The sequence below is a fragment of the Chamaea fasciata genome, unplaced genomic scaffold (assembly GCF_029207755.1).
Source record: "Chamaea fasciata isolate MVZ Bird 193981 ecotype frontalis unplaced genomic scaffold, bChaFas1.0.hap1 SCAF_2, whole genome shotgun sequence".
NCBI lineage: Eukaryota > Metazoa > Chordata > Aves > Passeriformes > Sylviidae > Chamaea > Chamaea fasciata.
Genome location: NW_027094087.1, coordinates 59,677,212 through 59,700,158, shown reverse-complemented (window position 1 = coordinate 59,700,158; position 22,947 = coordinate 59,677,212). Strand labels below are relative to the sequence as shown.

Here is a 22,947-nt window from a genome sequence, read left to right as displayed (position 1 = left end):
AACTGCCAAATGTGCCTTCTTTTGGGGAAAAAATGTGTGAAAAGACACAGGAAATAAACTAATTCAGAGTGAAATAGGAAGGATGCCAAACTTCTAAGTCTGAAATAGTCATCTTAAAAGACACCTGCAGAAGATTCTTCTCTCACTGACCTTGAGTGATTTCTGTCAGCAGCTTGATCCACACTCTTGTTCTCTTATCATCTTGACAGGTACTCAAGACTTTTATTAAAATCCCAGTAAGTGAAAGTTGCATTTCTTGTAAAAAAGTCATTGTCTTATCACAGGTGAGAATATATTAGTTTAAACAGAGAAATTGGTTCCAACTCATTGCAATTGCAAAGTGTCTTTGGAAAAGATAGGTAAACGTTTGAATGGAGTGATCAGCAGGAACTTTAAGTAGTCTTTGAGAAGATAGGTAGGAAAGGGATTAAAAGAATTTTTAAAGGCTTTACTTTAGGGCCAAGTAAAAGGGAGCTGATCCAGCATAGTTCCTCTTGTCAAAAATTAGTTTGCTCACAGTTTGTGTTTGACTGTCTTTGAAATTTAGTTTCTATAATTTCTCTGTATTAGTCACAGTGTGTGCTGATATACTCACTTCTTGCCTTTGAAATGCACATAGCCCCCTTATATTCACTATTTCTGTAGACTGTGTCATCTAAATTGAGCTTACTGATAGTGTTTCTTCCTTGTGTTTCTCACCTTTTTAATGCAACACTCAACAACATCGGCAGCTACTAAATGAAATGTGTATAGTTTATAAAAGAAATGTTCCAAATATCAGTAACACTTTCATGTCTCATGGGCTACTGTCTGCTTAAGATTAGTAGAGTTGTGAGCATTTAGTATGAAATACAAAGGTGTAAGAAATTACTTATCAAGGAAAGAGCTTTTGAGTACAGCTCACACTCCTTTATGTGTTAGGGCTGGAGCTGCAGGTTCGAACTAAGTCATAACAATGTACAGTGTTCCTTTTACCAGGGACATTCTTCAAGCCTACCCTTGTCAGTCAGAGATGTTGAAAAAACATGAAATCAATAAAAAGTATTTAAAATATTTTCTATTAAACCATCCAGAAAGGAGCTGTCCCATTTTTTTATGAATGATCTTATGTAATATCAGATAGACCTTCTAGCTATAGCAGTCTTTCATATTATGTCTAAATTCTGGTTGTGAGGGATAAGACAGGCTTTGAGAAGGATAATGAAGTCTTATTATGTTCTCACACCAGGGCTAAGGTCTGGGGATGGATTTTAGAAAGTCAACTTTGGGCTGTAAAAATTAAAGGAAATTGGGTGTCTGAAAAGTCTTAGGGCTCTCAACTTGTCCGGTGTCTGGGGCTCTGACAGGGGTTGGTACAGGAAGTGAGACTGTAATTGCAAAATTGAGAAGAAGGCATTATTAATTATTTTCTTCTTGGAATTTCTGATGGTAAGAAGCCAAGAGTTTGGAATCTGTTGATTTAGATGGAGCATATGAGGATATACCCCGATATCCTCAGGATGTTCATGGTATGTGACCACTGTCCAAGTACAACTTCACTTGTTAATGTTGCACTGGGACATGCATGATGATGTGGTGAGTGAATTTTGTGAGAAATGGACAGGATTTCCAGACAGAGACTGGGTTGTGTCAAGCATTTCATCTTGTGGGAATGCTAATCAACTGCATCCAGAATTAGCACATGGCACTGTTGTTTTGCTGGGAAAATACATGAGCACAGCATCAGCATGGTGTAGCTTTTTAAGAATTTCAGTTCCATGCATCAGGGATGAGGAACCAGAGACAAACTATGGCACCAAACTGGGGAGCCAGTGATAAGAGTTATGGCTAGGGCTATTACTTTTTCCACGCTAAAGCCCTTTGGCATGGGGACATTCCTTCAGAGCATTGCCTAGGACATGTCTTAAATGACAAGTCATGACTTAAAATGTAAAAATCATTTGCATTGCCAGTAATGTCAGTATGGGTGGGCTTGAGAAAATGTTGGCATAGACATAGCTTCAGGAATGTGATGTAGCATGTGGAGCACAAGTCAGTGAGATCAGAAATATTCCACTGGGTTTTTGATCATTTTTCCCTGTTAACTTGGTAAGAGATGTAATGAGGTTGTAACTGCAATTGTTCTTTTTATGTTACAGTTTTGTCATGCCCTACATTGAGATGTATGACTGTAATACAAGCATATAATGCCACACAATGCTGTTCTCCTTACTGTATTTGCAACTTTATTTTTCAATCAGTCTACAAGTATTTACATAAAACCAAAATATGTCCTTAGTGCCAAGACTTTTACTGAGGAACTGTGTGATGAAATAAAGCTTTTCTACATCCTTTTAAATATTAAATATTTATTAGTTGTTTTAAAAAAATCTATCTTGACTTTAGTGAGTCTCTTGCAATCATTTTTCTTCTCTATTAAGGGTAATATATAACACTATTGTGCAGGATTTTAAAATCTCCAACTGATCATGTTTTGCTTCCTCAAGTTCACAGCAGGCAGGTCTCATACTACTGATATTTTTTTGTTGTTGTTGTTCAGATGCTAGTGCACAATTTCCTTTTTCTGAATATGATGTATCCTTTAAAAGGTTATAAGCATACTATTATAAGTTGTTCTGTGTTAGGACATCATTTAAACTGTGGACAGCTATATATATTAAGCACAATTTTCTGTGTAATGAATTTCCTGAGCATTGCTGTTAGAAGTCTTGTATCTAGATGATAGTAACTATTTGGCTCAAGGTTTTGTGAATATGGCTTTGGACTGCTTTTGATTAACAGCAATGTTCAAGCAGTTAATATCTGCAAAAACTACATTTGAATAGGTCTGGAGGACCCACGAAAGTTTGATACTGAACAAGGGAAAGAAAAGGTTTAAATATCATGAAATCTGGACACTGAGACTTTCGTTGGGTACAAAAGTCTGATCTCTGCCTAACCTGTGCCTGGAAGCATTCACTAGCAGTAAAGTCAAAACTATCCTGGGTTATCACCTGAGCATTTAGAAAACTTAAAAATTAATTCAAAGTTATTGCCTTTTTTTTTTCTTTAATCTTCATTGTGATTTATATGATACAGGTGAATGACAAATTTCAATTATTGAAAGTGACCAAATAGTAGAAACTTGTCTCAACTACTTCCAGTATATACAGAAAATTAATAAGTTCTGTCTTTATCCTGTGATTTTTAATGTCTGATTTCTTTTTGTATTGCTACTGCTGGAAGGTGCGCCTTGTTACCGTAGGTGGACAAATAGTGCATCTCTGGAAATGTAAGCTTTCTTCTTAACAAGAATTCATGCAGAAGTGCCTTTCCATGAGTAGTTTCTGTTTAACCTTCTGTGTGTTTAATTATATTCAGTTCTTTTGAAGTGTATTTGAACCAGTGCATGTGTGTAAATACATAATTTGTTTCAAACATAGTTTATTGTCAAAAGCACAAAACAAATTTATATATGTCTATGATGTAATGGTTCAAAGCATTTTAGGAAAAGTCTGTTAATACCTCTATGGTTTGTGGATTTTCTCTATGTTCCCTTTTTATGGAAACATAGGTGGCCAGTGTCACTAAGCCATGTCCTGGCTGTTTGGGCAAATGCTGTCTTCAGAAACAGATCAAATTCCTGCTTATCACTGGTTATGGTTTCTTGCTCTCGCATGTGAATTCCAGAAGTTCATTACTTTGGTGGGTCAAGGTTTTAATGTCTAATAGCAGTAAATTAATGGCTGTTTGTTCTTGTACGTTGTCAGTTAATCTTGACTTCTGGCTTTTCTTGCAAGTAAATAGCTGTATTCTTTATAGCCTTTATCATACGGAACTAAGGAAGTCCTGTTTTTCCACAGTTGTGGTCAAAGCTGCATGCTAAGCTGGAGCAGTTTGCAGCCATGTAGTTCTGAATTCACAAGCAAGATGCACTGGTTCTTTTAAACCACTCACCGCAACACCGACAGGTTGAAAATTACCTTCTTTGGTTTCACCACTATAGCACAGGATTTGAGGGAGGTGAGGTTACAATCCCTAGTCAAGAAAGTGGGATGGATGTGGTACCAATTCACCAATGCATGCGACTTTTGAATCAGTGTGTGAAGCAGTAAATGCTTAAGAGTTTGGATTTAACACAAATCAATTTCTGTTGTCTTAAAATAAAAAAATGAGGAATTAGTGAGACTTTTTACCATGATAGTGCCCAACTAATTTTACACTTTGATTTAAAGAGAAGGCATCTTTCACTCTGATGAGAATGTCACGAGCAAGCAGCACATATATCTCAAATAATACAGCAGTTAATTCTCTACGTGCACATTTACTACAGTAAAAACTAGGGCTGTAAGTAAATGTGTGTGCCTTCTGAGCAAGGCCTAGCAAAGTTCAGTGTTTCTGAATGAAATTCACAACAGCCAATTTGCTAAGCAGGGAACTATCTACCTCCACATCTGCTAATACTGAACTTGCATTTAGGCACAGCAATGCTCTGTGGAGAAGTTCCTCCTTGACTGAAGAACATTAGCAGTGAAGATGCCACCTGATTTAGAAAGCGGCTGAAATAAGAACTTTGAGATGATAATTCTGGATTTAGATAAAATATGTGTCCAAGTATTTTTTTTTTTCATTTACTCTAGCTGCTCAATATTATTTGTAACATGTCTGTGTTCTCATTATTAAGGAATGCTGCTAATCACTAGCGTGAGACTTTGTGATTTTTCTAGTAAATCCTGACATTATCATTGCAAAGGACATGAAACAAGAACTACTCACATAAACTAAACACTGTTTAAGGCACTTTCCTAATGCCATTTTTCACTGTTGCAGGACCCTTCAGAGTGAAGGGAAAGGCTGTTCATTCGAGTTAAATATTGCACTTATTCTCACAATTTCTGTTGTTTCAAGGGGAAAAAAGTCATGGCTGTCTTCAGCTTTACTCTGTCCTATCCCTACACAACAATTCCAGATTGTAAGCAGCAATTTATGGGGCATGCTGAAGTGAAAGCCTCTATTAGTTACTGAGGTTCAAAGTGGTTGAAGAGTTTGGTTAGATCCCATGAGCTAGTACTAATTAATAGCTAGCTTGCAGCAGTTCCCTGCTTAGGCTGCAGTTGTGAATCTCACTCTAAGGCTCCTCTACTCTGCCCTGTGTACACTATGAGAAACTGGGGGATTTTACTTCTGGATTTTACTTTTAGGCCTCACTTCATCAGAGTTCCCCATGTCTATTCCACAGTCTAGTTCACCAAACCTAATTCATCCTCACATTTTGGGGTGAGGACTGCTGAAGTGAAAAGTAGTTAAACTTTGTTGGTATATTTGAGTACCTTACTTTTAGTACCTAATTTCTTTTAGACTTTTTAAAAATCCAACAGGTGTGCTTCATCTCTGATGATATGACAGTGTGTTTTCTTATACTTAAAAGTGTTGATATTTAAACACCAACTATTTTTCCTGCTGCCCCTAAATTGAATGTAAATAGAAAGGTCTGTGGTGCAGCTGGTAGTTTGTATATTGACACAGATAGCATGCTTTTATCAGCGTGCAAATATGTGTTCAGAATCAATAAGCATAAACATTTAAGTAGAATGGGATATTTAAGAGTGCACGTATAAGGGATATTTTAATTATATACGACGTGTTTATTACCTGTAATTATAAAGATATGTTCATAAACACTCATTGGCCTCCTGTGATTCAGGAACATTGTGCTGCTGCATATTCAAGGTCAAATTATTTTCCGTAGTGTAAAAAAAAAATATTGCATTTTTTTAGCTAAGTGTCAAATTTGTCTTGAGAAATTTTAATTAACAATTGTTTATCTGATTTAGAAGATGATGGAAAGGAGGTATTTATTTTCCTCCACTTCCCAAAAGGTGATCATACCTGCAAAATTTGCTAAGATTGTCCAAGAAAGTGTGTAAAATCCTCATCCATCACCGAGAGCCCCTGGTCAGGGAATGACAGTGCAGTAAATATCTTCAGCAGCTGCCTTTTAATGTACAAGCTGTTTTCAGTAGGAATTTTCAGCACTCACATAAAACACACTGTCATGAGTGACTGCCTGTGCTCCAAAGTCATTACTATTGGGATGATGGAACATCTTTCAGCGAATAACCAAAAAACTTTAAATGTCATGTCAAGTGTGTTGAAGGCATTTTCAAGCCTTGCTCAAGGTTACATGAATATTGAGTAGGCCTGTTCTTGAAAAGTTTGAGATCTATGAGAGAAACCACTCATACGCTAGTTTGGAAAACAGTCATTTGATCTGGAAGGGGGGTAGGGAATGGCAGAAAAAGAAATCTGTCTATTAATACATGCCAAACCTGCAAAACTCCTGCCTGGATATTAACTGAGTGCAACTTTGTGTGACAGGCAATGCCAGTGATGTTTAGCAAAAAATAGTGAATTATGCAATTTCTTGAAATTACTTAGCTGCCTAAAAGTTCACAAAGGAAAGGAAAGGTATTACAATGGATAATTCAATTAAAATAGATTTTTAAATACATTTTAAAATTTTAACAATTAAAAAATGTGTGAAATGTAAATAACGAGGTAAAACCTTGGAAGACACTGAGAGGTGCTAGGTACCTCTGACTCCAGTAGGAAAGGAAGATCCTGTCAGGCTATAACCGTGATTTTGTAAGAAATATGGATGTTAATCTAATGAAGACATGTAAAGTCTGTATCACTTCCAAGGGACCGAGTCCACTGCTTTTGAAGTGATAATATATTTTGTCTTGCCTCCTTGGAAATCATTACTCCTTGTAGTACATCATCTGCATGTAAAATTTGTCTGATCAAGAGGTCTTTTTATGTTACAGAATATTGAAACTGAGTGTTTTAATAGTGAAACAAGGTTTGTTTGATTTGTCTTCTGCAGAGAACCAGAAAGGACAACCAGAGAAGCCGTGTTCACACCACAGTATCAGTTTAAACTCAACAAGAAGCCCAGTCACCAAAGAAGTTACATATGATGTGGAAGCAAGTTCTAAGGTGTTGAATAAGGCTGTTGGGAGAAAGGAAGCCTGTCATGGAGAGGGCGGCAAAGAAAGGAAAATAGATCATATCGGGTCCCCTTCTAAGGGAGAAGCCATTCCAGAAGTAGAAGCTCTCTTGGCAAGACTGCGAGCACTATAGAATAATCATATAACAGGTTAAATAAAAGTTAAAAACAATAGCCCACACTACATCTTTAAAGAAAAAGTAATTTTCTCTTTTTGACGTTACATGCTTCTGAGTTCCTGACTTCTCTGTGGATGAATGTTCTGCTTCTAAACTTTGCTTGCAAGAATATATAAAACAATACTATAGTTTTGCATAACTGCAAGATGATTTTTTATTATATGTTTTTACTTAATAAGCGTATGTTTACGCTTATTAAGTATCAGAAGAAAATAAACACTAAATTGTTCCAAAGCACAATCCTTTTAGTGGACAGGCTGCTAACCATCTGTTTTGAGTGCTTCTGAAAATAGGAATATTTTAAGTATTGTTAAATCATCATGCCTGGGAATAGGGTCAATAAATAACAGAAAAGGTATTATTATATTTTCTACTGTAATTTCTGTATTTAGAAGGCTAAAGCACCAAAAATGTATCAGTATAGTGCCCTTTACAATTACAGTAATATACAGTATCAGCCATTTTCCAGTTTGAGCTCATCAAAGAGCACCAAAGCTTGCTGAATTATAGATATATTTACCAAATGGCAATCCACGGGCAGTAAACAAAAAATCTATGCAAATAATGTACTTTATGTGTAATTAATATATCACTTCTTTTTAGGTTATTATGATTATTATGTCAAAATAATATATACAATTGCTTTGATTGCAAGGTTTTCCAATTGTGTCTTTAGTGGGGGAAAATGTCTTCACAGTTATTTACCAGTGTAATATTTAATCTTTTCACATGGGACTTAATATGTTTCTATAAAAGGAACATGTAATGAGGAAGATTTTTTCAATTGGTTTTTCACAAACTCATTTTCCAGTAGCCCATAAAGTCTTACTTGCTGGCACAACAGGAGTCATGCAAGTGATTGCATCTCTTTTATCCCACTGCCAGTGTACAGTGTTGCTTGTTCACTATCATATTTATTAATTGCACATCAGAAAGAGTTGCTACCAATGTTACCAAGTAGGGAGCTGTTGTTAGTCTCTTTGCTCTGTTATTTAAAGCTTCCTTATTATAAGAGTGTATTAGGAATGGAATATCTTTCTTCTAAATTACTTTATTTTTCTTTACAAAATGCTGAAAAATATGTCTTTCAATAAGAGTCAGTTACATGAAACCAGTGTTTCAATGCTCCAGTGCTTTTTATATCCTTGTTTAAGTTGCCTTTGTACTTCCTGCACTAAACATTAATAAAGTTAATTAGAACTCGAAAACTGGGCCTGATTATACACACAGCATAGTGGAGTTTTCAGCCATCATGGGAATCAATCTCCTGTTTCTGGGACTGTTGTAGCTGTCATTATACACTAATTACATTTCCCGCCTTTGCTGAAAAAAGAGAGGTATAAACACAAGGCAGGGAAGGATTCAGAGCAGGCCTGTCAGACAGACATTTCTTCAGCTCCCCTTGCAAACAACGGGCACAGCTGTCATACAGAGACATTTTCGGTAACTTGAAATACATCTTGAATGTATAATTTGAAATACAGTGACTGATAGTTGTTCTACTAAGGTCTTCTGCACCTCCAGAATTAAGAATTACTACACCTATTTACAGGGTGCAGTAAAAATTAGTATCTTAAAAAGTCCAATATGATTGACTACATAAAATGACATTTCAAACACAAAGAAAATGCCTGTTCAAGGGGAATCAAAGTTAGCAGTTCACTGGATCTCTTCAGTTGCTGGGCATGTACTAAAATAAAAGGGCTAAAAGTAGAGACCCATCTCTTTAATTTTAGGAGGATGATCTACCAAGTGTGTGTAGAAGGACGAATTATTTTCATGAACACTGTAAACTTGTTCATTTGAATTAGTGGGTGATACTCCACCTCAGAAAACTGACAGTTCAGGACGCTGCTGCGTAGCTGATCAAGCAAGGAAAAGTTACAAAACTATCTACTGAATTTTGCAATGAACAAAATGCTGCTAGAAGTCTAGCATCTCCTGATTTTAAAATAAATGTTTCTCTTTAAATTACAGAATTTAAGCTACTTTTTTTACAGTTTGGGAAACTTTTAGAAATGTATTCCAGGGCTTTTAGTCCTTCTAAGGTATTGTGTTTCTGAATTAATCCTTTCAAGCAGCCATCCGATTAATTTGCAGAGGGTTTTTTTTCCTGTAACAAGGCAAATAAAAAGCTTTGCAATTTCTTAGAATCCATGTAAATACAGTATCCAGGTTTTTTCCTCCTTCTGTGCTTCTTTGTACCATCATAACTTAATCTACTCTGAGTTAAAGTACATGGTCCACTTGAAGTACACAGTAAGTTTTCTTTCTACATTTTATCTTTCTTTATTTTCTATTAGACACAAACTCATACACAGGATGTTTTTCATATGAAAAATGCTAGTATTGCCTAATGAGTTCAGGGAAAAAATAACTTTGAAAGCATTACAGCTGTATTTATTTCTATGATTTTATGTTTTGATTAAAGTATAAAACTCAGCTTGTAAATTATATAAATTGCTGTAATTAAATTTAAAAATTATTTCGTTTATTCAGTTTAAAATTTAAAGTTAATTCAGTCTCAGAATACTTAGGGTAGACCTTTATTGATCTGTGCTAGTCATTTTTAGTAGGTATTGAGTTTACTCCTACGACTGAGGGATTGAGCCATGAACCACTTCTGTTAGATATGGACAAAGGTTTCACATACTGTGCCACACCCTCTGTATAATTCACACCTGAAAATTAAGTGCTTATAAAAAGAGCTTCCTGATTTAATCAAACACAGTTGTATTTGACTAAATAAAAGATAAAAATAAAAGATAAAAGCATTTGAAGTAATCTTGCAAGGCTCCTTCCCTATATAAGCAGCAGACAGAAGGCACAAACATCTATAAATTTTCTTGCCAGTACAGCTGTAAAGGTCTAACACATCTTTTTGATTCTTCACATGCATTTTGGATGACTTTTCCTTTCATTCAGTAAAAGAATTTTGATAACTACATCGATTTTTACTTCCTGTAGACGCCATATGGTTTTTGGTGGTGGTCTAAATTCATATGAAACATTCTAATGTTTTGATCTTAGCAAAGCAAGAATGTTTGGAGCAGTCTCCTCAAGCTGCACACAGCCAAGCTTGACACCTGACTCACAGGCTGTAGGTAATACCCAAACGTGTAAGCCCAGAAGGAAAAGTGGAGGAAGTGCCTTTGTTGGAAAAAGGTCCAACAGTACCAGCACCTGGTGGCTGCCATGAGATGTGATACTGCTCTGGATCAGGCACTTTGTTAAAGAAGCATGGATCGACCAGCAACCTGAAAATACTTATTTTTAGTTCCCAATTATTATGGCAACACTACTGCTTAGGAGACTGAAAGGACCACATGTAGGGAAAAAATGTCTCAGATGCAGTTGTTACAAACAGTTTTTCTCTAGTACACAGTTTTCCTTGTTTTCCCTTGTACAACGATTCCTCAGCCTGGCCCATCCAAAGTCACACTCTCAAGAGCTGCATGAGTTAATGTTGACCAGCTTGAAAGTGTTGCAGCCCTTCAGGCTTTTTATAAAAATAAAAGCTGAGAAAGACAACATTTACTACTAACACTTTTTTCACATCTATTTCTAATGAGCTGGACCAAATTATAATTTTTACACTAATCTTTCCAAGCCTTACAATATTCAGTAACTATGAAACAAATGGGCAACAAACAGGGGTCAATGAACCCCAAGCTATGGCACCTAAAACATTATAATAAGCAAGCAGGGTCAAGTGAAAGAGCTCAGCAAAAAATCAATTACATGACAACATTGCTTTGTCCAGAACAAAATAAAGCATAACTATACCATTTTCTAATTTTTTTTTTTAATGTGATGTATGGGTTTTACACAACTGAACTGCAGCAGAAAAATAACTTGTCTTGAGTCTGAGGAACCGTTTGTCTAGTTTATGAAATAAAAAGAATTTATCAATTTTTCAATCTAATTTTATGCCAAGATTCCTATGTCTAAGAAATTCTAAAATTGCCATCTGTTTTTAAATTAACTATGACACCAACTAATGAACTTGGTTTATATTTTTTTAGCACATGAAGCAAGCACATTTTCTTCCTTTCCAAATACACTTTCTCCGTTGCATTATTGTGTGTTTTATCTGAAGTATAGTATTTAGAACAAGGCTCTACATCTCCCTGTAAAAATATGTTTGATAAAGCATTCTGGTCTCTGACAGCAGTGAAAAATAAACAAAAGGTGTTCAGACACTATTTTTCTCTCCCTCCCAGCCGCAGACATAGCCATTAAGTTTCATACATTAGCTGAGTACATTTAAACTCCTCTGTTCTTCCATAATGCAGCTTTTTCTTTTTGTGATCCATGCAATGGCATACACTGAAGAATTGTTAAGGGAAATATTTTCTAGAAGCATACCCAAAGAACACTAAGCAGATGCCTTGCATGCAACATCAGCCCTATATACTGTAGGAGGCATAACACTTGAAATATAACCCAAACAGGCAGATAGGGTATTTCATTCCACAGAAAGAAAATGGTTCCTTTCATCTAAATGAGCTTATTCCACTGCTGATACCAGAATTGTATGTATTTCGGGAGGATAATGTACCCCTATTTTTAAATCTCTGTTACATTAGGCAGAAAAAATAAACTATGGAAAGACAGAAGTGCAGAGACTGGGAAGCACAGTTGATTAATGTGCTGCCTGATTTCACTTTTGGGACCTGAAATTGCATGTGGTGCAGAATGAAGGAACTAGGGGGGAAAAAACCCGTCTCATTTGACATCTATAAAAGGTCATGAAGGGAATGATGGGGGGTGATCCAGGTGTATGGCCACAGGTGTGTTATCTTTTCAAAGACATACATCAGAATATCCTCAGAATAAGCAATGCTGTTGGGCTGTTAGTTCTTGAAGCCCTCAAATGAATCAAAGGAAGCAAAAGTCTGGCAGAGATAAATATAAGCTACCATAAAACCTGAGAATATTTTCTTCTTAAATCCAAGCACCAGCCCTGCTTCTCTTCACTTTGGTAGCTAAAAGAACATGAGGAGAGAGAGAAGTCCACATGGTGGCCATACCTTCCCTATGGCTGTGCCAGACAATGCTGCTCTTGGCAGCTGCCCTGGCTGGCACAGTGAAGGCCGCGCAGATGCCACTCTACCCTCCCAGTGTTTCAGACTGTGGAAAGACACGGGAACCATGGCCAGCAAATCATGGGATCACTGTAAAAAGACCCCATGGTTCTAGAGCCACACATTAACTACAATTAAAAAAACAGTCTTCTAAATTATTCAGGGGTCTAAACAGAATGTGCACATATTCCTTATGCCTCCTAAAGACAGCTATTACATCCACTCTCCAAGTCTGATGACTCCATGCAAGCTGCACAGAAGGAGCTTCAATTCTCAATTATTTTGCCTTCTTATATATAGCTCTGCTCTTAATTGAAATTTTCAGTCCAAAGCAAGCCATTTTAAACTTCACAGTCTATAGCTGTTAGTTTAAAAAGAGGCTTTTGTAAAAGCTCTGTTTAATTTGTTGCATTTTAATCTGAGGGTTGTTGCACATAGTTGAAAACATGGAGTTCAACACGACTCTTTCCATTAACTAAGACAGAAATGGCAATTATGCAGTCTGTTGATCGAACTCCTTACTAACAAAGGGTATTTTCTGCTAATGGATAGAAAAGCAGAGCAGTCCAGTCAAACAAGTCACCTTGATAGTGGAATGCAAGACCCATCAATTTTACTCACCACTTCTTCAGTAATGAATCTTGGAGCCCAACCCATAAGCACTGCTCCTGAAAGACAACCACTGAGGTAGAGGAAACACAAAAAGTGGTTTGAAATGAAAAATGAGCTGAGAGATTTCCACCCCTTTAGAAGGGGAATTGGTTAGGATGAATTTATCTCCGAGGTGCCTGGGCACTGCATTAAAAATGCTTGAACAGAAAAAAATACAATCCTGTCACGTAGTTGGTGGTACTTTGCCTTTTTGTGCGGCAGCACCATGATAGGATAACCAGACCCCTATCCTCATCTCTATCCTGGAATCCACTGGCATTGTGAAGAATCAGAAGCAACAGTAACCATAGCAGTATGAGAATGTTTTTTCACTTGGGATGTAGTGGATTCCAGCCTGCAACCCCAAACCACAGATTGTTTAAGCCTCTGGATGATGGTTGGGAGGAGCCAGCTTTCTCCCTGTCCCCTTTGCAGGGAACATGGGGCACTCTTGTTCTGAAGGAACAGAATGAGCTCTCATTAACTTTGGCTCCAGAATACAATTTCTCATTCTTTGATTATCAAATCCCCAAGGAGAGCTTAGATGTTTTGTTTTTCTCAGAAGGACTGTGCTACAGTTAATCTTTCCATTATCTAATAAACAGTTAAAATTCAATAGGACCTAGGTAGGGCATCAAAATCGGCAGGCAAGAACAAATTAAGTCCTTCATGAAAGAGGCTGTGCAGGATCATTTCTTCCATTTCCATCTCCAATATCTTTAATACTAAATACACAAACCTATATTAAAGTTAGAATTGCTTTTAATTAGATAAAACCAAGAAGACTCGGTGTTCATCTTATACCTTTTGCACCAGTGCTTTGGTTAGCACAGTTTCAGCACCTTGCCTCAAATTATTAATCTGCCCCATTTTCAACTCTGAAATCCAGTATATGAACACAGATGCCCAAAACCTAATCCTATGAGGTCCCCAGCATGTCCTCGCAAGTACTCGTCATTCTCAGACTGCATGAAATTATTCTGATCAAAGGGTGGCTGCAGCCTTTCAGGATCACGCCCTAATGAATAAAATATACAAAGGTGACTTGAGTGAAATCCTCTCCAATGTGCTGACAAAAGTAAAATAAAATATTCCCCTTAGGACATTTTCCTGGCAGAACAACTTGACCCCTGGTTGACTGGCCTTCAGAAAGAAATGAATAATGCTCTGACTAACTATTTCATTCACCGAACTTTTGGGCAATTTTTTGCCAAATGATTAGCATGTTCCACCATATATGCAGCTGATACATCTAAAAGCACCATAAAGTTTTAGATGAGTACACGATACATTTTTAACTTCAAGCTCCTTGCATGCAAACTGCACTTTAATTGCTGTGTTTTTTTATTTCTAAATGCTGCCTATTTTCCAACCATGGATTTCATTTTTTACAAACCTCTCCCATGCTGCACACCAAGAATTACCCTAGAAATTCAGCTTCGTCCTTGCTTGCTGATGAAATTTTACTATTATGTAGTAATTGCAGTGCCCTGAACTCTCATCCTCCTGCAAATTTTATGTTCCTCCAAGGAGAATGTTTCTTCTTAAAGTGGTATTATTTCATTGGTACAATGTGGCTCACTAAGCTTGCCTTTTGCCCCCTTGTTCTTAGACTTTAAAAGGAGACTGCAACAGTCTGATCCAGCGCCTACTGAGAAGAAATCAAAGGCTCCTGTTGACTTCAGTGAGTGCTGGAGACAGCTCCTAAATAGGATGACTCAAAGTGCAGCTCTAGCCTGGAGGCAGCTATACAGCTGATACTGTGGGGCTTATTGTCTCTTTGCTTCCAGCTCCAATCTGTGCAGTTTTTTAGTATAATTATAATTTTCTTGTTGCCAGCCCAATAAATATCATGCTGGATAGGAGAGCTGAATTACTGCCTGAAATTTTAACCAGCAAAAATGATCCTGTAATCAGATTTCTTATGTCATGAAGGACTCAGGATTGCCTACAATTCTAATTTTCCTTAAATGAACTACAACCATAAAGACCACTCCACAGAAAACACATGGTCTACAAGGCAGCATTCCAGCCAGTGGCTGAGCCAGGTGGGGAACAATGCAATGGGCAAGCAATTTTGAAGGCCATGTCCCAGGACACGCTGTCTCTGTGTTTTCTGCTGTGTCACCCCACAAACTGTGTGTGGGTGTATTGGCATAGGTCACACTTGTTTCAGGGACAGATTAACAATTGCATAACGTGGGGGACAGAGGGCCAATGTCTCAGCTCATGCCATGACTGCTTGTAAAGTACTGTTATGCTCAGAGACTTTATGAACTTGAAATCCACAATCTAGTATAATAAAAACAAAACATGTTAGCACACTTCTGTCCATCCACAACTAACTCAGGCATGTGTTACTGACCAGTATCAGAAAACTTCCCTGCATCACTGAGATCAGTCAGGCTGGACAGAAACAACTCTTACCTTTAAGGTGGGTCAGGTTGTTAGTGATCAGCACAGTGCACCTCACTGAGAGCCCTGCCAGGTTGTGTGCAAGCAACAGCCGCCACCAGTAGTTTCTGCCTTTGGGCACCACTAACAAGTGCAAGAGAGTTAATCGTGGTAAAGTTAAATTAACATGAAATGCCTGACTTGTCTCATTCACATTCTTTTGACAGTGGCATATGTTCTTGCTTTACACATGAAAGCTTAATTACAGCATTTTAGGTGGCAAACCAGTTAATTGTGTAAAAATGGGGCCCAGAAGTCTGTGATATGACACCTTTCCATGCTTCCCTGGGAGAAATCATGAACAAAAGAAGATGTTTATTGTTAGCAACATCAGGCTGAGGGCTGCAGGGGAGCATTGCCACTGAAGCCTGGGGTCCTGTGCACAATCCGGGTATAATGGAGAGCAAAATGCATTTTATACAAATTGATCTTGTTAATAACAAAAGTGAAAGGAAAGCTCTTTTTTTTTTTTTTTTTTTTTTTTTGCCTGGAACAATACACAATCTCTTGTGCAGGCTTCATATCGCTTCACTTCAGATGTTGCTGATGTAAAAATCCCCGACAGAGATTATCATTCATCTCGGCTTTTCTTTATCACTCATCACGGCTTTCCTCCTACACAGAACAGGTCAATTTGAACTCTTTCGATTGCATATGTCCAGAAAAGAGAAGGCAGTCTGCAGCCGTGCCTCTTTTCTCCTTTGACTAGAAAGAGAGCCTAAGCGGACCAGCTCGGGTGAGGGCAGATGAAACTGAACATTTGCAAATGATTAGACAAACCAGTGCGCTATCTAAATCTAGAATAAAGGGAAGATGGAGCCCCTGCTCAGCATCATGTCATGAACTTTGTGCTTTGTTTTTTTCTTGCCAAGCTTGAAACAGCAGATGTCTCACATGCTCACAAAAGAAGGAGGTGAATTGAGTCCTCTTGGTGGAAAATTCTCTCCTTGAATGGTATTAGCACAATTTTTTTTCCTTTCAGAACCTAGCACAAGTACCTGGACAATTCTTTTCCCTGGGGGCCTTCTGTCTGCCTTTCAGCTGATGGTATAATAGGGGCAGCCATACCTAAAATGTGATCCCACAGACTGTATGTTTTAGCGTGGACCTTAGCCCTGTGGTTGCCTGTTATCCCATGGATTTTCTGCTCAATTTGGACCTTGAAATTAAATTCCCACTTTTGACCCATCCACTAACAGCCACTCACTAAGCCAATGCCAAAACAATTATTCACTTAAAACCAACCCACTGTCAAAGCAGCAGCATTGCAGGTCGAAAAAACCCCAGCAGCATAAATTTGTAGCAATCACCTGACAAGAAGGTGTCTTGTTTTGTTCTCCCTCCTGTGTGTTTTTGTGCTTTGCATCAGACTTTACAACACTGACTGGTACAACAGCTATTCATAGTGTATGGTATATTTGGAATAATCAACAAACATCTTGGTGTTGCACTTGCATGCAGTGACCTGTTTTTCAACTCATATTCTGCAGCTATGAAAATTCTCTCTTAAAAAATAATAAATATAAAATGTACAATGGAAAACTTTATTTTCACCTCGGGCTCTTGATGACAAGAATAACTGCTTGAACGTCATCTTGCAGGTTTGTAAGTATGACTCTAGGGCTTTTATAAAACGCAAAAATAAGGAACAACTTACATGTTACATAGTAAAGGACTTGTTATCTGTGTTTTTAAAGACTTTATCTCAGAAACCCCTGTGAACATAATAGGATAAATTACTTAAGCTTGCAAAAACAAGGACATCTCAGAATGCTGACCTCCCAGTGTCACCTTTATCTCACCTAATTATATCGACATGCAGAACTGGATAATGCCCTGCTACAGTGTTCCAAGATGCTTTGTAGATCATAGGTGCAGCAGCACACTGAAAGCCTCTGACTTTATGGCAGATTTGCACTGTTTCAGGGAAGGCAGAAGGGGATTGTCTAGTGTCATGTTCCAAAAGGGTGAAGAGGGCTACTTTTGCAGAGGGCTTCTGAAAGGCACAGCTACTGTCAGATGGCAAAATACCTAGTGTTGATATGTTTGCCTTTTTTTTTTTTTAAGCAATGGGAAAAGTTAAATGCACAATCCTCCAAGACTGCTGCAGATGTGGTGTCGAGTCAAAAAGCAATGAGATTTTATGCCTAAGCAAAGATCGCTGTGTTACTGAAGGCAGAGAAACCTTTCTGCCAGCAGCTCACAAAAGAAACCCTGAGATTTTCTAAAGGTAATTGAATACTGGTAAAGAAACACAGCAACAAAAACAAACCATCTCTGATCCCTGAAGGGGAATGCAGGGACTTACCTGTGTCTAACGGTTGGAAACTATGTGCTATGGAAACAATTCAGTCCTGTAAACATGTCTAGTACCCAGCTGATCTCTCTTTCTGCTCTTTTTCCAGTCATGTAAACATCTCTAGTACACAGTGTCCTTTGGCAAGGAACTCAACTCTCTTACTCCCCCCTCAGCATCTCCTTTTGTTTATTTTGAACCTGACTCCTACTGACACCATGTGCTGGCGCTAATCCTCATGTTGCAGGTATAACGCCAATATCACTGGCAGTTCAGGAAAAGCCACATGCTCCAAAGGCTCGGCAATTCATCATAATTTCTAGGAAAAAGCAAAAGACCAATGGTGGTGATTTCTGCCTCTTTCCTAAGGGCAATAGAGGAATGCATCTGTCAACCAGACATGGCAACCAGTGAAAGCTAACACCAAGCACTCCTGTGCTGCTCATCCCTGTGGTGTTAATAATACTGACAGGAATGACCATGGCAGAACAAAAGTGACTACAAGGAGTTGGAGCGTGAGTGAAAACCCTCGCATGTGCCAATTGTTCCTAACAAGAATCATGTTTTAGGTAACAGCAGAAACGGGCTTCTGGGACTGGCACTGGAGAACTGGCTTCTCATCTGAGGGCTATTGCTTAATGGGTAGCTGGGTAAGGATTAAGGTAACTTAGTGAGTGTGCTTGTATTTAATAGAGGATAGTGAAAAGAGGGAAAACCATCCTGGAGGATGGCATTCAACCCTGGGATCCTTAGTACAGTGACCTCTTGGAGCAGGCCCAGAGTAGGGCCATGAAGGCAAGCATAGGGCAGGAACACCTCTCCTGAGAGGACAGGCTGAGAGTTGGGTCTGTTCAGCCTGGAGAAGAGAAGGCTGTGGGGAGGCCTTCTTGCAGCCTTTCATCACTTAAAGGTGTCTTATAAAATGGAGAGAAACATTTTAGCAAGGCCTGTTGCACCAGCACAAAGGGTAATAATTTTAAACTTAAACAGGGTAGATTCAGACTAGATACAAGGAAGTTTTGGTGTTTTTTGGTGTGGGTTTTTTTTTTTTTTTTTTTTTTTTTTTGTTTTTTTTTTTTTTTTTTTTTTTTTTTTAATGAAAAGGATAATGGAACAGTGGAACTGGTTTCCCAGAGATGTGATAGACAACTCATCCCAGGAAACAATCAAGGTGAGGTGGGTCGGGGCTCTGAGTAACCTGATGTAATGGAAAGTGTCTCTGCTCATTGCAGGGGTGTTGGAACTGGATGAACTTTAAAGGTCCCTTCCAGCCCAAGCCATTCTATGATTCTATGAACAGACTGCCCTAAAATGAGGGGAAATCAGGATATGCCATAGGGCTCATCAAGGAGGATGCTAAACTGGTCAGAGCAGTTCGGTTCCTGTATTCTACTGCAAGTACCTGAACAGGAGATGATGGAAAGGTAGAGGTATAATCAGATCTGTCACTGAATCAGTGTAACACATTCAGATGGATAATGCTTCCCAGAAGACGGAGAATACCAAAACAACCTTTAGGGTTCCAGAGGGAGGCTTTACTGAATTCAGAGGTTTGCATGGTAAAATCACCTGTGATTCTGATCCAAAGTAAATAAGTGTTAAAGATGGTATTTCCTAAGAAAATATCCCACCAAAATGGAACAAACAACACATAGGAAGAGGTACCTATCTGTAGAGGAAAATGTTAGCAGATACAAATATAAGTAAGTTGGATTTGAGAGTCAGAGAGGTTTCACAATGCATAACATAACTCAGGTCTCAAATGACAAAAAAAAGGAAAAATATTCAAAGACACAGAAAAAAAAAGCAGCAATGTAGCATGATATTCAATTAATAGAGAACATGGAAGATAGCAAGAAGTTGGTTCGTAAGAATACTGACGTTACCACCAAGATTAAGAAAAGTTATTGGTCTGATACTCAATGGAGAAAGAAAGCAATCAAGAGACACCTTCAGGAAAGTTCTTTAATTTTCTTTCATGCCTTTGTTGAAAAGGGAAATCGATCATGCAGCTGCTATTGCATAGGTGTGAGTAAGGGACAATGCCACATTTTTTAGCAGGGAAATATAGGCTAGGAAGTATTTAAGGCATAAAGAAGTTAAAACCTTTCACATCTGTTGGGTCTTAGGAGTTTTATTCCAGTTCATACAATGACCATTCTTGAGAACTCCTAAGGGTTCAGAAGGGATCAGAGGTCAGGATAGGAAGAAGTAATCATGATGCCTAACAGAAAAGCGGGTTACAGCATCACCTTAGCATGTCATATACCCTGGATTCCATGTGGTGTTTCACACCATGCTCTAGAGCTTTCTTGCAGGAAAACATAACTGTGCAAAATTAGTTCCAAATAGTTACAAATCTGGTTAGAAAAATGTATTTTGTTGTACAAACAGAGAAAAAAAACCACTCTAGGTAGCTACAGGAAGTCACCATGGTAGTCACCATTAAGAACATGGAGAGGGTTTTGCAGAACCAAAGCAAGTGCAAGTCAACTTGAGTCATCACACTGCCTCAGAAGAAAGGTAATCACCCTATTGGGGCTTATAGGTCCTTCTACAGCATGGCACACCTTTAAAGTAACCAACTAATTTCATCCAGTCCTGTCAAAGCATCTTGGGAAAGCTGTGTCCAGTTTTCCAGCACTGCACTTCAATAATAAATCCAGGCACAAATCTTAAGAGCAAGGACAACAATCAGAGATCTATCAAAGCCTACGTAGAAGGAAAGATTGAAAGATTTAGGGTTGTTTACCTTAAAAAAAATTAGGAGGGATGCAAAATAATGTAGGGGAAATGTTCACAAAGAAGACTATTCTGTTCTTCAAACCTTTAATGGTTAGGACAAAAGTCACGGACAAACAGAAGTGACAGTGCTTCAGACAGATGATAAAAGAGAATTCCTAGCCATATGGAGAAGGGCAATGATTTCACCATACATCCTGCTACCATCACACCCACCCCTCACTGCAGAGGATGTGCAGTCCCTGCATTGGATGCCTTTTAACTGCTTAGTCAATCATCTATCAGGATTTCCATAATTAGAGTTGAACTTGACATATGGCAGAGTGATGGTTTAAGTAAACAATCTCTTCTGCCCTCTTGTTTTTTTGTCCATCTAAGAAAACAGGGCTTTCATCCTCTTCTCCCTCGTGATGTGGTAGTCAGAATAATCCTCTGACACCCAGGCTGATCTGCTGGTGCAGATCACCCCCAGATGTGTGTACCACATTACTATTCTTTCTCTGGAAGCAAACCACTACATTTGACTGCCCTGTGTACAGCAGATATGATGCTAATGCAGAGCCCTGTCGCTGGCGTGTGGGAGGGAAATGAGAACAGAGGTCTGTTTCTGTCACAAGAGGCAGACTTTGCACCCCAAGTATGGCAAAGGGTTTTATTGAATTCAGTTCAAATAGGTGAGGGTGGAGATTTCAATTTCCATACCTAAGTTTTGCCTGCTAGAATTCCTTTCCTTTTCTTTCCAAAGTCAGTTTGAGTAGAAGGCTGCACGAAAAAGTCTTTATGTGAAACGAGACAAAGGATAGGACAGCAATAGAGCTCTGAACGCCACCTAATCCTCCTCAAACAAATCTGTTATTTTTGATATTTAAAGAAAGAAGCCTGTATACTTGGCAAACCAGAGTTGTTCCAAAGAAACGATTACAACCTGTCGCATCAGGTCATACTGAAAAGGGTTTCTATACAGCCCATGATTCTATAAATTACATTTACTGTCACTTCACTCCCCAGCCTGAAGCAGTGCAGAACAGGGCAAAATGAACAGTGACAAAGTTGTGCAGGTTTTATACAGTGGGATTGTTAAAAATAATATGGAGATGGGAATGAACTTGATTGAAGCGCAATGAAAGATTAATTGTGTGACGTGTGAGTAATTGGTTAATGGGACTGGGTCAGCACCTGGTGTCTGAAGGTTTGAAAGGAGGATAGGAATGCAGTTTCAGCTATTTGAAAAAGGTTTTGCAGGCCAAAATGTTCCCAACTCTGTAACTTGCAGAGTCTGGGAAATTAAATAAATCTAAATGTAAATTACAGAGTTGTCTGAGGCAGAAAATCTGCTTTGAGACTGATATTCATATTGTCAGGGTCTGAGGCACAAAGAGGCCAGAATGGGCATCCAGAAGGGAAAAAACACGGCCTGGGCAAATGAACCTGAATGAAACATGATGCATTAACCTGGAAGTAATTATAAAGAAAGGGCAGGGGGTAGCCTTGTTAGCGACTCTTCAGTGTGTAACAGAGAGCCATTATGGTAATATAAGACTGTAAAAAATGAGGCCTTGTCTGCTCTGCAAGGATATTAAAGAATGAGTGACATTTCTCTCATGAAAAGAAGGATTGCCCCATTGTCCTTCACCAACATTTTCTCTGTCTTGTCAACAGCCTGCCTGGCTATTGCCCTTCCCTGCAGGTTGGCTACATCTCAGCTTGTTTTACTTGTGTATTTTGGAAAGGTAACAAACTCACAGCAGCTCTAAGAAAATTATAATGTAAAGATTATTTCTGTTGTTATTTTAATAGGCAACTTTTCAAGATTATTCATGAAAGTTTTTTTCCCTCTATACTACAGTAAGTTCACACTGTATTTATAGGGAGAAAAAAAAATCCAGGCAATCCAAACCAATTTTCTTTAAGCATTAAAGACCACACTCATTGTGATGTTCAGAGAAAATGTCAGTGTTGAAGATTCCATTTCAACATCTCACAGAGATGGGATTTTAGACCTGGACTTTCATGTTTGCCTACAAAAATAAGTAATACTCTAGTTCTAGAAGTACAGGCAAGAACCTACCACTTTATTTGATCATACCAGTAACAAGGAAGGAGAAGGCATGCAGGGATAAAATCAGAAAAAAGTCATTTTACAAGGAGCAAAGGACATAAAAGGAAACTAGAAAATTATTTAGTAATAAAATAGAAGTGTGGAAAAGACAACAGAATACACAGGCTAATCAAATCAGTGGACAGCAATAATGGTACAAAGTTGTATGAAAAATCTCTTGCACCAGTCTTCATAAAAACTATAACGTGTGATCAGCTGCCCAGAGCAATGGTTTTAGGAGACAGAAACATAAACTAGGAGAGGAACAGGATAAAGAAATAGCACTTAAATAGTCTGGATGAATTCTTGTCAGTATTCCTCAAAGAAATGCCTGCTAAAGTACTGAAGAATTCAGAGAAAACAGACTCTGTAATCCTCCTGGTCTTCAAGAACTTGTGGATTCAAAGCAGGTTGAAGTGATCAAGAAGAAGGTAAATATATCCCGTGTCTGA

At 38.2% G+C, this 22,947-nt stretch overlaps 1 protein-coding gene across 1 annotated transcript in view; it reads left to right on the top strand.

Annotated features, from left to right (window-relative positions):
• The window catches only part of DIAPH3 (diaphanous related formin 3), a 208,593-nt gene extending 198,713 nt beyond the window's left edge, over positions 1–9,880 (top strand). Inside the window, exon 28 of the mRNA XM_066176252.1 lies at positions 6,866–9,880. Coding sequence (XP_066032349.1) covers positions 6,866–7,122 — 257 coding nt within the window. The 3' untranslated portion in view covers positions 7,123–9,880. The remainder of the gene's footprint in view (positions 1–6,865) is intronic.
• Positions 9,881–22,947: the final 13,067 nt, after the last annotated feature.